Source organism: Carica papaya, chromosome 3 (assembly GCF_054855325.1).
Source record: "Carica papaya isolate Zhongbai chromosome 3, ASM5485532v1, whole genome shotgun sequence".
Taxonomy (NCBI): Eukaryota; Viridiplantae; Streptophyta; class Magnoliopsida; order Brassicales; family Caricaceae; genus Carica; species Carica papaya.
The window spans coordinates 8235081-8248449 of NC_142311.1; the positions used below are offsets into that span (position 1 = coordinate 8235081).

General features: G+C 32.6%; 2 protein-coding genes across 4 annotated transcripts; both read right to left on the reverse strand.

The window, feature by feature from the left end:
- Positions 1-60: 60 nt before the first annotated feature.
- AAC3 (ADP/ATP carrier 3) lies at positions 61-3447 on the reverse strand. Its single transcript, XM_022038598.2, has 4 exons — positions 3325-3447; positions 1485-1977; positions 914-1285; positions 61-634 (listed from the first exon to the last, which is right to left on the reverse strand). The coding sequence occupies exons 2-4, from the start codon at positions 1953-1955 to the stop codon at positions 338-340; spliced, it is 1140 nt and encodes a 379-aa protein (XP_021894290.1). The 5' UTR covers positions 1956-1977; positions 3325-3447; the 3' UTR covers positions 61-337.
- Positions 3448-4430: 983 nt separating this feature from the next.
- LOC110811930 (protein kinase and Mad3-BUB1-I domain-containing protein) lies at positions 4431-11736 on the reverse strand. 3 transcript variants are annotated; one of them, XM_022038558.2, is made up of 14 exons: positions 11578-11736; positions 11353-11500; positions 10671-10828; positions 10481-10571; positions 9770-9880; positions 9580-9667; positions 9273-9376; positions 9114-9185; positions 8931-9020; positions 8656-8813; positions 5474-5528; positions 5264-5398; positions 5052-5173; positions 4431-4854 (listed from the first exon to the last, which is right to left on the reverse strand). In XM_022038558.2, exons 1-14 carry the CDS (start codon positions 11643-11645, stop codon positions 4665-4667), a joined length of 1590 nt encoding a protein of 529 aa, XP_021894250.1. In that variant the 5' UTR covers positions 11646-11736; the 3' UTR covers positions 4431-4664. The 3 variants fall into 3 exon arrangements, with proteins under 3 accessions (XP_021894250.1, XP_021894249.1, XP_088071593.1); XM_022038557.2 differs by having other exon boundaries at positions 9770-9883; XM_088215467.1 differs by lacking the exons at positions 11353-11500; positions 11578-11736 and having other exon boundaries at positions 9770-9883; positions 10694-10822.
- Between the last annotated feature and the right edge of the window lie 1633 nt (positions 11737-13369).

Below are 13369 nucleotides of genomic sequence, written 5' to 3' on the forward strand. Positions count from 1 at the left end.
GCCGTTTCTCTACAAATTTAGCAAAACAATGAGTGTCAGGCAGAATATAGTACAGGCGAATTGCAATACTTAAAACACAACATTGCCATATCTATTAGGTTGCTGGTGAAAAGCTGTTCAATTATTCTCAACAAGAAGGACAACTGAAAGCCACTACTTCTACAGGACAAGGCACTGGAAACACTCAAATTCCAAATGGTCCTGTTTTCACTATAATTTCTTACACCAAATCCACATATGCAAGTAAACACCAAGCCCACTAATGTCCATACAAAATTATTCAAACTCAAGATAACTAGAATATTCTTCATCATCATCCCACATCCCACTGTGCCAATTAACCACCACCAGATCCATATTTCTTGCCCAAAACAATGACCTGCAGCTTGTCATAACCAGCAAGCACACCAGCACCAGCAACAGCACGGAGGATGTTAGCCCCAGCACCCTTGAAGAGTGATTTAGTACCTTCTTTCTTAATGATCTGTTGAAAAGCATCCACTGAACTCTTGTATTTGACTGCTTCGCCAGAGGTCATCATCATCCTTCTACGCACTGTATCAATTGGGTAAGAAGCCAATCCAGCACCTATTGTGATACCCCATCCCAACAAGAAACTAGCCAGGAAGCTATCCTGTGAACACCAGACAAACAGGAAGTCAATAGCTTGCCTCTGAAGTCTATAGATCTAACAAAAGAGTAATTTAGAAGCAAAACAGCTATAGTATGCAACATCAACAAAATAGATAATAGGCAAAGACACATTAGATTAAAGCGTTGACCCAACCCTCGAACAGATCAGAGTCCTCAAATCGATCTTATAACATTAACATGATAACTAGGGGAAAAAATAAAGTGACAGTGGTATGAATGAAATTTTACATCAGAGATCATAGATTTAAGTACAACATACCTGCAAATTCCCTACAAGAACCACAGGCTTCAGGGAATCATACATTCCAAAGTAAAGCCCACGGTATACAATAATTCCAACACATGAAATGTTGAAACCACGATACAACCCTACCAGGCCATCAGATTTTATGGTCTTCCTGTAAACATCAACCAACCCATTGAACTGCCTCTCACCACCCTTTTTGGCTGCCTTAGCATCATTAGCTAAACGTGTTCGAGCATAATCCAGGGAGTAAACAAATAGAAGGGATGAAGCACCAGCAGCACCACCAGATGCCAAGTTCCCAGCAAACCATTTCCAGTAGCCATCTCTGTCTTTCTTGAAATTGAACAATCTCTTGAAGTAATCCTTGAATGCAAAGTTCAATGCCTGGCACATGATTTAAGATGTTGAACATTAACTCTAATTTAGAAGTTACAGAAAAAATTAACACTGATAGTAAAGCTTCATAACACTTATAATCACTTGAGGGGAATATACTAAAAGGCAACCTAGAACACACTGGGAGGAAAGTAGCACAGGATACAAAGGGGCAAACCTAAAATAAATCATATGATAGAAAAGTAACCTGTGTAGGGAAATATCTAATGACATTAGCAGTGTTTCCTCTCCAAAGAGAAAGGACACCTTCATCCTTAATTGTTCTTGCAAAGCAGTCCGTGATACCTTTGTATGGCTCAGATAGACGACCAGCCTTGATCATTTCATCTTGATTTTGAATCAAGAGTTTAACCCGCTCAATTGGAGCAGCTGCTGTCTTGGAAACAGCCGCAGAAACTCCTCCCATGAGGAAATCCACCAAAAATCCAGAGACACCTTTCTCTGATGGTGCTTGTACAAATATGGGAGAAACAGGAGACACGAGCGGAAGGCCAATACCATGTTGAGTTGGCTGCAAAGAATTCTGCAAACCACCATTTAAATACGCACTACCCAAGCTATAATTGCACGTTTGCAGGTTAGGGGAAAGTCTAGAAATGAAGTAAGATTGCCCATGTATCTTCCCCAATAGTGATGGATGCTGCAATCCATCTGCCATTTTTGAAACTCAAGATGGTAACCTAGAAGAAAATTAGATCAAAAAGGGAACTGCATTGGTTAGTTCTAGAATATATCTTCATATTGCCATTTTTATCCAGGTAGTAAAATTAACTCCCTGATTGTATCGTATCAATTTTGTCCAGAATAACTTATTATCCTTGAACTGGCATGAATATTCATCATAGCACTAGGATACCAATATCAATATCAAAAGGCATCAGCAAGAGATTATGCCCTGAGTACTGGTACATACAAGATAGAACCACATGCATGGGATTTTCCAACAAAAAAAAATAATTTTCATAAGAAAGGCTTTCAGTTTCAAACAAATTAAATCACATTCATCAAAGTCAATTACAAAAATTGAAGGGATGGGGATAATCCTTTTGCTTTGAAATGAATGGAAAAAATTGTGTACATCATTTTGCACTAGTTTGCCGTACGATGTTGATTCTCTGTAGAAATGTTAATGGTTAGGAATTTCTGAAATCTAATACTCCATACATCAACATATATTTTCTTCTCCATGTTAAGTAGAAAACATATCACTGAAACCCATTAATTAAAAAATAATGAAAATACCAACTTTAAATCGTAAAACTACAGGGCTTTGAAATACTTACTAGGAACACATCAAAATCCAATATTATAGAGCTAACATCAGACAATCAATTAAGTCAGTGCCACACCTAAAGATCCTCAAGTTTTCTTTTCCAAAAAACATACAAAATTTAAGTTCATCCTCCAGATTTCTAAGAAACAAAACCTGCTGGAGAAACTAAATGCATCATACGAAATGCATCAATACCAAAGCTTGATTCATTATAACGTCTCATTCAACAACTCATGGAAGTACTCTTCTCAAAACAACTCATTGTAATACGAAACGGAAATTCTTATTTATCATCAGGTAAGCTCAATAAAATTACTTTAAATTCCTTCCCCGTATAAATCAAATCCCCATTCCCGCGCCTCCTTTGTTTGTCACATTCTCATACACGCAACCATTACAAAGAAAAACGAAATTTACCAATAAAATAGAAACCTAAGTTTTTCTTCTGGTTAGCAGCCATCACTCTATACGATCGCATGAAATTGTTGCAAAAACAAAGAAAATAGAAAAAAACTTTTCTACAAAGATTTTCTCCCAGGAAAAAAAAAGAAGCTAGCATAGATCCTAAATCGAGCATTTCCAAGCGTCTGTTTTGTCCATACTTACGGAAAATAAAAAAAAATAACAGAAAAGTAATCCCATACTTTCTCGGTAAACAAACATAAATTAGAGAAACATCAAAAAAAAATGCAGTGAAAGTAGGATAAGAAGGAATAAATGGTGCGAGAAGAGAGTTTGAGAAGTGAAGACTAACCTTAGTGAGTCGCCGGGACAGCTCACAGTACCTCCTGACTTTAGGGAGAAATGAAAGGGACGAAATATATATCCGGGGGGAAGAGACCGGGAGATTACTAGGGTTCTTTTTGTTAAATGACTGATTTAGCCTTGACTTCACTTCATAACTACTTGCCGCCCACTGGGCTCGATATCGAACAAGCCCGGTTCAGACCGGAGTCAAATAGAAGGGAAAAAATTGTTTGAACCGAAGACCTAACTCATATAAGTTCGGCCCAGAACCCAACTGGTCCAGATTGAAATTTATTCAGAAAATTCTAAAATTTTTAAATTGATTATCTATAAATTTAATTTCTTAATTTTTTACTCATATAATGTATATAAGATACATGTATATTATTTATGTATTTAATATTTTAATTTTTAAGATTAAAAAATATATTGATTGATTCAGACCTGGCATGACTGAATTTTGACTCAAAAAATTTCAGTCCATAAAAGTTGAACTGCACATTTTCTGGCCAATTCAAGCAGGGCGAATATTATCTAATTTGCATTGAACTGGTTAAATAATGCTTGTCAGTATCTGTGGCAGTGTAAGTAAATGTTTAAAAGTATACATGAATTACAAACTATTACTTTCTACTGTTAATATTTTGATCATTTTATACGAATATGTGAGTTTAAATTTAATAGATAGTCTGATAAAAGAATATATATAAATTCTCTATTAAATAAAATAATATAATATTTTTTAATCAAACCTTGTTCGAAGAATAATTTTTTGTTCGATTCTAATTAAATCGGGAATAGCAAAATAAAACTCTAGATTTTAAAGAAAAATAAAAGAGAGAAAAAACAAGCAGATTTATTAATGTGTTTGCGTGTTCCCGACATGGCATTCATCTGAATGCCACCAAGCATAATTAAAGAAATAAAAGGGAAAAAACCTAATAAAAAGTATTAAAAATGATTAAGTATATATTTTATTAAATATCACTAAATTTTTTAAAACAACAGACTATTAATTATATATGATATATTTTACCGTAACATCTTAAACCTAATTATGTATATGATGTATCAGTTTTTGAATCAATATATTTGATTGATTCTTTGCTCTCATGTGAGTAACTTCTGCACTCAAATTAATTTTACCTAAGTGGTTACAATACTAATCTTTACAAGGAGACATCTTTCTTTATCTAAGGAGACATTAAGTAAATACATTGCCAGAATGACTAGTGCGCACAAAGTTCCTTTTGGACAACAGACTGATTTCAAAAAAAAAATATTTACTTCCTAAAATTATTTATATTCACTTTTAGGGTGGATTCTGAAGAAATGATATAATATACACTAAGAAGAACACAAAGACGCCCTTTGCTTTGCCAATAATTGCTTTAGTTTCTTTAAGAGCTCAGGGTTATCATGGATGTACCACTGAAAGGACTCCCTCAAACTCCGCAGCAATTTTGTGTCATCATTTCCATGGCTACTGTTAAGCAGCTTTGTGAAGAGATTTTCCCACAAGTCGACATTCCAGTATCTGATAGTAATTGTGAGAGCAAAATGAAGTAAAAAAAAACAAAAGAACAAACCGAAAATATAAACTGTCAAAAAAGAGAAACAAATTCTCCTCTAATGTGTATGATCTTCTTTTTCTAATGTTTCTGAAGTAGCAGTATCATAGAAATCATTATACTATTTGGAGTTTAACATATAGAACAAAGAAAAAAGAAATACCGTCTAAGAGATGATCTAGGTTTATAAATGTAGTCGCCACTGGATGATGCTTTCTTTACAACCTCCATATAGGAGTTGTGAAGCATCATATGGACAACACCACAGAGGCAATATGCATCCACCTGTCATAAAGTACCAGAAGGATTAACCAGTCCAGTCTCAATTGTAGCAGTGAGCTTCTAGCTGCGTGTTATAATCTAAATAAAGCTTGCCTGAAATTTCCACAGTCTATTCTCCTGCATTTCAACACACCGAAAGCTAGATGTCCGACAGTCGCCCTTAAATTCCACATTGTCAGGAAAAAGACGCAGATCTATTCCTCTCCCAAAGTCAACAAGGCAAAGACCCTGTAGAAGAGAATCTAACAATAGGCGCAATCTAAAATTCAATTAAAGTTAGTCTCTGGTGCTAGCAAAGTTAACCTGGTCACGCCAAGGTCCACTTCGATCATAGAAGTCATCCTCTGTAAGGTCCTCCCTGGAAAAGTTTCAGGTTTATAAGCATCAGCTTCAAGTTATCTGCATCATTTGCAGCATGACATGAAGGAGAACTAAAAAAACACTCATTGTTAGTGTCTGTTGCAATCAGGATGGAGGCTATACACAGAAAATGCAGCTAGCTTCACTGAGGCACAAATTATGCTCTCGATTTGCAATTATGAATTCAAAAAAGATCTTTAAATGACAAAGATTAACTGTCATGAAAGCAGTTAGATCCCAAAGCAGATATTTATTGTTCCCTTGAATGTCTAGTTACACACTGTAGCAAGTTTATAAAATTTTGAAGGATTTTGATAAAAATAGAAGATAAACAGTTCAGTAACAAAATGAATTCTACAGCAAGCCCGTTTCACGCACAAAAAGCCACTAAAAGATTCAACAAAATGCTGTTTTAACAGCAGATTTACTATTATCAGGGTTTTAGTTTCGCAAAACTCCAGCCCCTACATAATATCTCATGTCCCTAATTGCTACTGCAATAGAGAAGATAGTGGAATATATTAGTAGCTTAATAATATCAGAAGTATCATAACCAACACGTTTTGGTGATTGATCTATGTTACAACTAATACTGAAGTTGACTTAGGGTCATGATCATGTTGAATGGCAAATTTTAGTAGGCTGGTGCTATGTTGATAGGATGCTTCCTAAATTTTTGATTTTTTTGGCCCAGAGTACCATTGCATGTTATTAACAGTTTAAACAAAACCAAATTGCAGTTAGGATGAGAGTAAGAGAAACTTAAAAATAGAAAGTAAGAGCAGCTTTTGTTAATGATACATCTTTAGTAAGGGCCAATGTTTTTTATGTATTTTTCAAGTAGAGGTGATGCAAAACAGGAAGCTCCCAAAGTGCCTATCTTTTAATAATAAGGTATATGAGACATAAGCAATAAAGGAACACAAATGTTTTGGAAAATTAACTAAAAGGAATAGGAAAATTAATTTTCTTTCTAAATTTTGGAAAGTCTTACAATATAGGAAAATAGGAAGATTTATTTTACTATTCCATAGATTTTTTGTTTCTCTGGTTCTTTCTATTTAACTTATTTTTTATTTGTTAGGTTTTATAGATTGTCTACTTTTTTATGTATTTGGTGCCTATAAGCAAAATACCTAACTTAATTATTAAGTAGATTATTGATTATTCTTATCATCTAGATATTGATATATTGCTTTGGTTATTAAAATCTGAGGCATTCTATTGACCAGTTTAAACCGGTTTGATCCAAGTCAGTTCACCTTCTCTGGTTCAACCACTTCCAAACCTTTTTCTGATATTTTCAAAACGATTTTTCAGGTTGTTAGATGTTCTTTTTTATTTTTCGAGGTTAATTGGCTTAGATTTTTGTTCTTTATTCACGTTTACAAGTTAATATTAGACAAAGTGTATTTAGTGGTAGAGGAATATTGATAGACTTAAAACATGAGTAGAGTTTTTTTAGTTACATTCTATCAAGTAGATGGTATAGGTACAAAAATCATCAACAAAATGATATCTATGAACTTCCTAATAAATATGGATAGTGGAGAAAATTAAAATTTGTTGAAATTCAAAGTAACAAGCATGTATAACTCATAAATTTTATGAAGATGCTCTTTGGACTCAAGAGCTCTTTAAGGATATTCTTTATAGACAGCTATTGAAAATGAAAATTCATTATCATTTTCCTATAGCTAAAATAGTGAAAGTAAGTATTTCCTCTGCAAGAGACAAAGAAGTCACAAGAGTGATGTGATACTTTTTTATTACGTTCAAGTAGCTATCCAAGATTAAAGTACTGAGATTGATATGCATGAAATGAAGATGAAACGACATAGGAAAAATCTTGAATCTTTAAAATACAAGAGACTAACATATTTGAAACTTTAATAGAATATGAAGAACAAGAAAATGATAAGAAGGTGCGAATTAGTGATTAAGTAAAATCTTATGGAAGTGTTGCAACTTAATGATAAAAAATGAACTAATGATATTAACATATGCATTCAAGTGAGGTATTGAGATAGTAGAAAAAATTGTGAATAAAGTGGTTATTCCTGCTGATCAAGTTGAGTTTTGTAACAACATATCATTTGATTTAGTTGTAAATAATAATATTTTTAAGGCTAAAAACAAACAGTATTCTCTTTAAGAAGAAATAAGTTCCACCTGAAGCTACCACTCCACAGTCTTTTGCTTTTAACAACAACAAGGAAGTTAGGTTGTTTTTCTTTTTATGAATTTTGTCATTCCTATTTGGTTTCTTATGTCTTTAGAATCCTTGATTTCAGAAGCATTCATGTTTTCTTGTTACAATTTCAAGTGTTGCAAGCTTCAATTATTAAGAAGACAAGTTTCAAATTTGATATTCTTTTTTATTCAACATTTCAAAACTCGAGGTTGAGTTTTCACCAAATAAGAGAGAATGATACAGAACATGAAACTCCTAGAGAATGCATTTTTTGTAAAGGGTATATGTGACAGAACCAATAAAGGAAATTATTTTAGGAAATTAACTAAAAGGAGTAGGAAGGTTTGATTTCCTTTTCTAAGTTTATTTTTACAATAGAGGAAAATAAAAATATTTATTTTCATATTCCTTAGATTTCCTATTTCTCTAGTTCTTTCTAGTAAAATTATTTTCTTATTTGTTAAGTTTTCTATATTCCCTATTTTTGATATATTTGATGCGTATAAGTAAGGTACCTAATGGGTTATTAAGTAGATTGTCGATGATTATTATTCCAATATTGATATGTTCCTTTGCATATTGAAATTGGAGCCCTCCAATATTGATTCTTAATAAATTTTCTCTAAGTTTTTGTTTTAACCTCCTTTGTCCAATATCAATTTCTTTTTTTTTTTAAATAACTCTTTATCCAATATCGATAAGTGTCTACTATTACCAAGTATTTAACAACATACGGATAAAAAGGAATGACAAACCAATGCCTCCTTTAAAAAGGATCTCATTTCACCAGTAAGAACCACGAATGAACTTGATGACCAAAATATTAATGGCAACTATCACAACACTACCAGGTTAGTTAAAATTTCTAGTTTGAGAAAGATCAACAAAATATGACATGATAATCATAATTCAAGATGGAAAAGAAGGTTACCTAGAATACTGAACAAGAAGATTATCAGGCTTGAAATCACCATGAATGATGCCAACACTATGCAAAGTTTCCAACATGTAGAGCATCTCTATGGTGTAGTAAATACATAGTACTTCTTCCATTGATTTGCCGATCACCACGTATGAATTTATAACATCCTGCAATTTTTGAGAGCAACCATAAGCATTAGAGAAGGCTTAGGTGGTTCACCCTTCTGCAATCTTCAGCAGAAGATTTTCTTGAATAAAAGCAGACAGGAAATATGATGAATCTACCTGGAGAGTTCCATGAGATAGATAGCCACAAACCAGTATACTATAATCGGTATATAGATGCATTCGGTGAGCAAAACCGAAGATTGACCTCTGATAAGATAAGATATTGGAAATAAAATAAGTAGTGTTTACAGACCAGGAAATGCATGATAGTGACTAAAAAAAAGCAGACAGAAAGAATACTTGTTTATCTGAAATGCGCTGATCAAGTTGACGATATAAGTAGAATTCCCATGGGAAAGGAGGCTTTTGTATCTGTCACGCAATTCGAGGATTTATGATACCTAACAAGATGCAGATTCAATCTTGTATGCACAGTGGGAATAGCAAGGGCAGTTTTACCTTCAATGCTACGACGTCATCAGGATTACTATTCTCATGTGCCTTAAATACTTGAGCAAAACCACCCTGACCAGCACAACCCTTGATCTGGTATTTCTTTCCCCCTCAAGTATCGCAACAAGGAAAGTAGAAGTGATAAAAAGTCAATTTCCTGTATTTGCCCCATCTTTCCCCTGATCTCTACAAATGCATGTTTGTTTCTCCAAACAAATTTAAGAAAGACGCATGTCTAATAATATAAAACTCAAAAAAACAGCAATTCTATGCAGATTCATATAACTAGAGTGAAACTACTTAAGCAAGATACCGATTTCAATTATCTTATTTCTGGAGGACTTCTGCAATGAAGATAAGCACACCTTCCCAGGATAAGCTTTATTACTTGATTGGTATCCCTGAGAAGAATTTCAAATAAATTGAAGAAAAAATAAATCTATAAAAAATTATCAGACTATGTCAATGAAAAAAATGCAAATCAAATGAATGAATTGCCATACCTTATATTTCATAATTTCAGGATTTATCTTCTTCATTAAGTTGGTTATGGTGGAGGAGGACCATGGATTAATATGATTTTCTACATACTCAAGAGATCCTCTGCCATCCATCTGCTATTGAGGAATACAGAGAGATCATTCTTCTCTTTACTAGTGCATACAAAACTTCAGCAAACCCAAGCATTAAGGAAACAAGATAAAAAAATGCCTCAAGGTTAAAGAAAAAAAGTAAAGCATAAAACATAATCGGCCAGACATTTAGGTGTTAGATTATTCATTAAAGAATTCCACTGTAACACTCGTTAGACATATCCATAAGAGAATGACACTCTACATGAGGATATTAAAACTTAAAATAAGTGCATGATAGTGATCCTATAATGTCATGCAGAAAAACTAATAAATTAGGAGCGGACCATCAAGCATCAGAAATTTAAACTTATAGTGGCGACTAATAAAGTTCTTATTAGAAAACTAACTGAAAGATAACTGAGAAATCCCCTTTCACCAGCACAACTTTGCCACAGCTTAGCGTACCACAATGTTGGATTCCACTACAAATTTTTGATATTTTCTTAAAACTTGGTGAACTTTTGAAGAGAACAATTGGGTTCCACCCTTCAAGGTGACTTATTGATCATCCTTCACTGGAGCAAAATCAAAGCAAACGTGTGAAACTTACTAGTTTCTGTACCTGGTTTACATACATACCTTCTGGAGAGAGGAAGCATTGACCCTTTCAGACATCCTATTTAGAAATAAGGACTCCGCTCCTTTTAATCTCTCAAGTGGTTTGGCTTTCCTATATTTCCAATAATGTAACGTTAATAACATCATCAAAGCCACGAAAAAAACACTGAAATTTGGGGTTAATTATAAAACAAGTATACACATAAGAGACCTTGAAATGCCAATTTGGTATACCATATGTGCCTCTTGCCACTTCCCTTTTGCTTCAAGAAACACTGCATACCATTCATATAGCAAAGAATGGCCAACACATATTTTGCTCTCCTCCATTTCTCTAAAAACCTTCTCAAAATCTTTACTACCCTCCAGCTGAAGAATCAAACAGTTCAAACTCGTAAAAAAATTACACCGAAAATATCCAAAACTCATGGAGGAAACCGGCCAATTATACTGGAAACACTCTCAATCTCCAATCAAAATTAATGGCCAAGTTGGCAACCATTAAACAGATTGAACCCAAATACCCTTCTCCTAACCCGTAAGAAAAAGCAAAAAGAAAAAATGAAAAAGAAAACCTTCAATAGCAAAATTGAACATGAAATCTAAATATCTATAAACACGTATGTTTATGTCTTCAGCAACTCCTGATACTAAAAGCCACAAGCAAATTAACTTATAGAAACATCTGAACCGAGGAAAAGAAAATACCCCACAAAAAAATGCCAAATCAACCAGCTGGATAGTTCAAGAAACCAAAGTATAAAGCATTTGATCGACATAATTAGTTAACTCTCATCTCACTTTCCACCATATAATCACTCCAACGAAACCCAAAAGTAATTGTACGGAGAGAATTTGTCAACGCGATAAAGAATAAAGGGCATGTGTTTTACGTAGAGAAACCAAATCTTGAGGAATCTGATGTCGTTTTGGTACTGAGCTTTGTGCTTGAATGTCGATATGCAGTCCCCCAGAAGCTTATCCAGATCTGCACCAGAGCCATTTCCTGAGTACCAATCATCGAGTGCCTCCTTAATCTTCCTGCATTTCAAAATAAATTCACTGGTAAATTCATTCCCACATAAGCACACGTATGTATGTCGAGAGAGAGGGAGTACAGGAGCCATGGCAAGAGGGCGTCGTGAGGAGACACAGACTCTTCTGCTTCAGGATAAATCACGGCCATTTCCTCCGTGCAAAGGAGAGAGAGACAGAAAGAGAGAAAAAAGTGCAGAATAAGCGCGGAGTTATTCAAAATCAAATTCCCGAATTGTTACAAAGGGCAGCCATGGGCCTTCTTCTTCCCTCTAAATGGGCCAAAAATATCGTAAGATGATGGAATTATCCCGAATTTTTAATTCAATTTTTTATTCAAAAATTACAAAAGAAATTTGAGAAGACCAAAAAAGAAAATGAATCTACAGTAGTCTGAAGTAGGACTAATTATTTAGAAATAAAAATTATAATTTTAATTATATATAATTCATCACATTTTTATTTTTATATTATATTAATTCATTTATATATAATATTTAAAAATAATTATATATAAACTACATTATTTTAATATTAATTAATAATTTAAAAGGCTTATTGAAATCTAAATTTTAATTAAATATAATGAAAACACACATTTCATAATTAATTAATAAATCTATTATTTTTATCTTTATTGTATATAAATATTAGTTATTTTAGGTATGCATAACGCTATTAGTCTTATTATTTTCATGCAAATTTTGTAAAATAATATATGATGTTTATTGTAAAATTAAATATAGAGGTAGTATCTCAAAACTAATTGTTTAATTAAATGTCTAATTTTCACATATTATTAGTAGTACAAATTGCAAATTTCAAATTTATTTGGTGAACCTGATGTCTTAAATTTTATATTTTAAATTATTTGTTTGACTTATTTAATAAATTTGTAAACTAAATATTTAAATATGCACAATTTATTATCTTAGAAACTAAATGTCAACTATATGTGTATAATTTCATATATAAAACATAAGATAATGATAAACTTAAAATGTAAATAAATTTTACAATATGTAATAATTCAATTTAAAAAAGTGAATTCTTTGCATAAATAATTCCTAAGTCATTTAGTTTATATTTTTATAGAAGTTTGCCAATTCAAACATGACTCTGCATTGTGGTGTGTTATTTTTAATGAAAGTCTTCAAAATGTGATAAATTACTATTTATCTACTAATTTAATATTATATGTAGAAATTCAAAACTTAAGTGAAAATAAAGTCATAAATTAAATACGAAAGCGAATAATAGAGTTGAGTATTATATTACTTACATAATAGTCTGTAATACCCAATAGGGTTATGAGAATATTCATTTTAAAAGACAAATAGTAATTAAAGCAAAATGAATAAATAAATATCTTAGAAGTCTAGATGGTGTACTACTCACAACCCTTTTGTTAATCAATATCTAAATATTGATCATCTTGATTTGAAATAGTTAATGAAAAGATAAACTAAACTAACCCAGTAAAAATATCACATTAATCACATATACGAAAAACTGAATATTAGTAAAAATCAGAAAAATAACTATGAGAGCCATTAAATTGATATACATATATTAAATATAAAGAAAGTTATTTATTTCACACTTACGTAACGAGTTTTTCAAAAACAACCTATAAACACTCATATTCATACACTTTTTATTTTCATTTATAAGATAACAATATACGATCATTTTCTATTTTTACTCGCTTGCCGATATCCCCGGAGGTCCATAAGGATATCTCCCTACTTATGAACCCAATATCAAATTAAATAATTAATCGGTCGTCTTCATACCCCGTCCAGTAATGAGCGTCAAACATTCCACCACCTCGATATCCCATCCGGTATTAGGGTGAATCATATCTCATAAACT

Excerpts from the sequence above, each read along its gene's own strand:
- AAC3 (XM_022038598.2), bottom strand. The coding sequence starts at position 1,955 with ATGGCAGATGGATTGCAGCATCCATCACTATTGGGGAAGATACATGGG. Across the intron at positions 1,286-1,484 it reads TTAGATATTTCCCTACACAG|GCATTGAACTTTGCATTCAA; the intron begins GTTACTTTTCTA and ends ATCATGTGCCAG. Across the intron at positions 635-913 it reads TTCTTGTAGGGAATTTGCAG|GATAGCTTCCTGGCTAGTTT; the intron begins GTATGTTGTACT and ends TGGTGTTCACAG.
- LOC110811930 (XM_022038557.2), bottom strand. The coding sequence starts at position 11,645 with ATGGCCGTGATTTATCCTGAAGCAGAAGAGTCTGTGTCTCCTCACGAC. Across the intron at positions 8,814-8,930 it reads TATCTCATGGAACTCTCCAG|GATGTTATAAATTCATACGT; the intron begins GTAGATTCATCA and ends CAAAAATTGCAG. Across the intron at positions 5,529-8,655 it reads CTTCTTGTTCAGTATTCTAG|GGAGGACCTTACAGAGGATG; the intron begins GTAACCTTCTTT and ends AAACTTTTCCAG.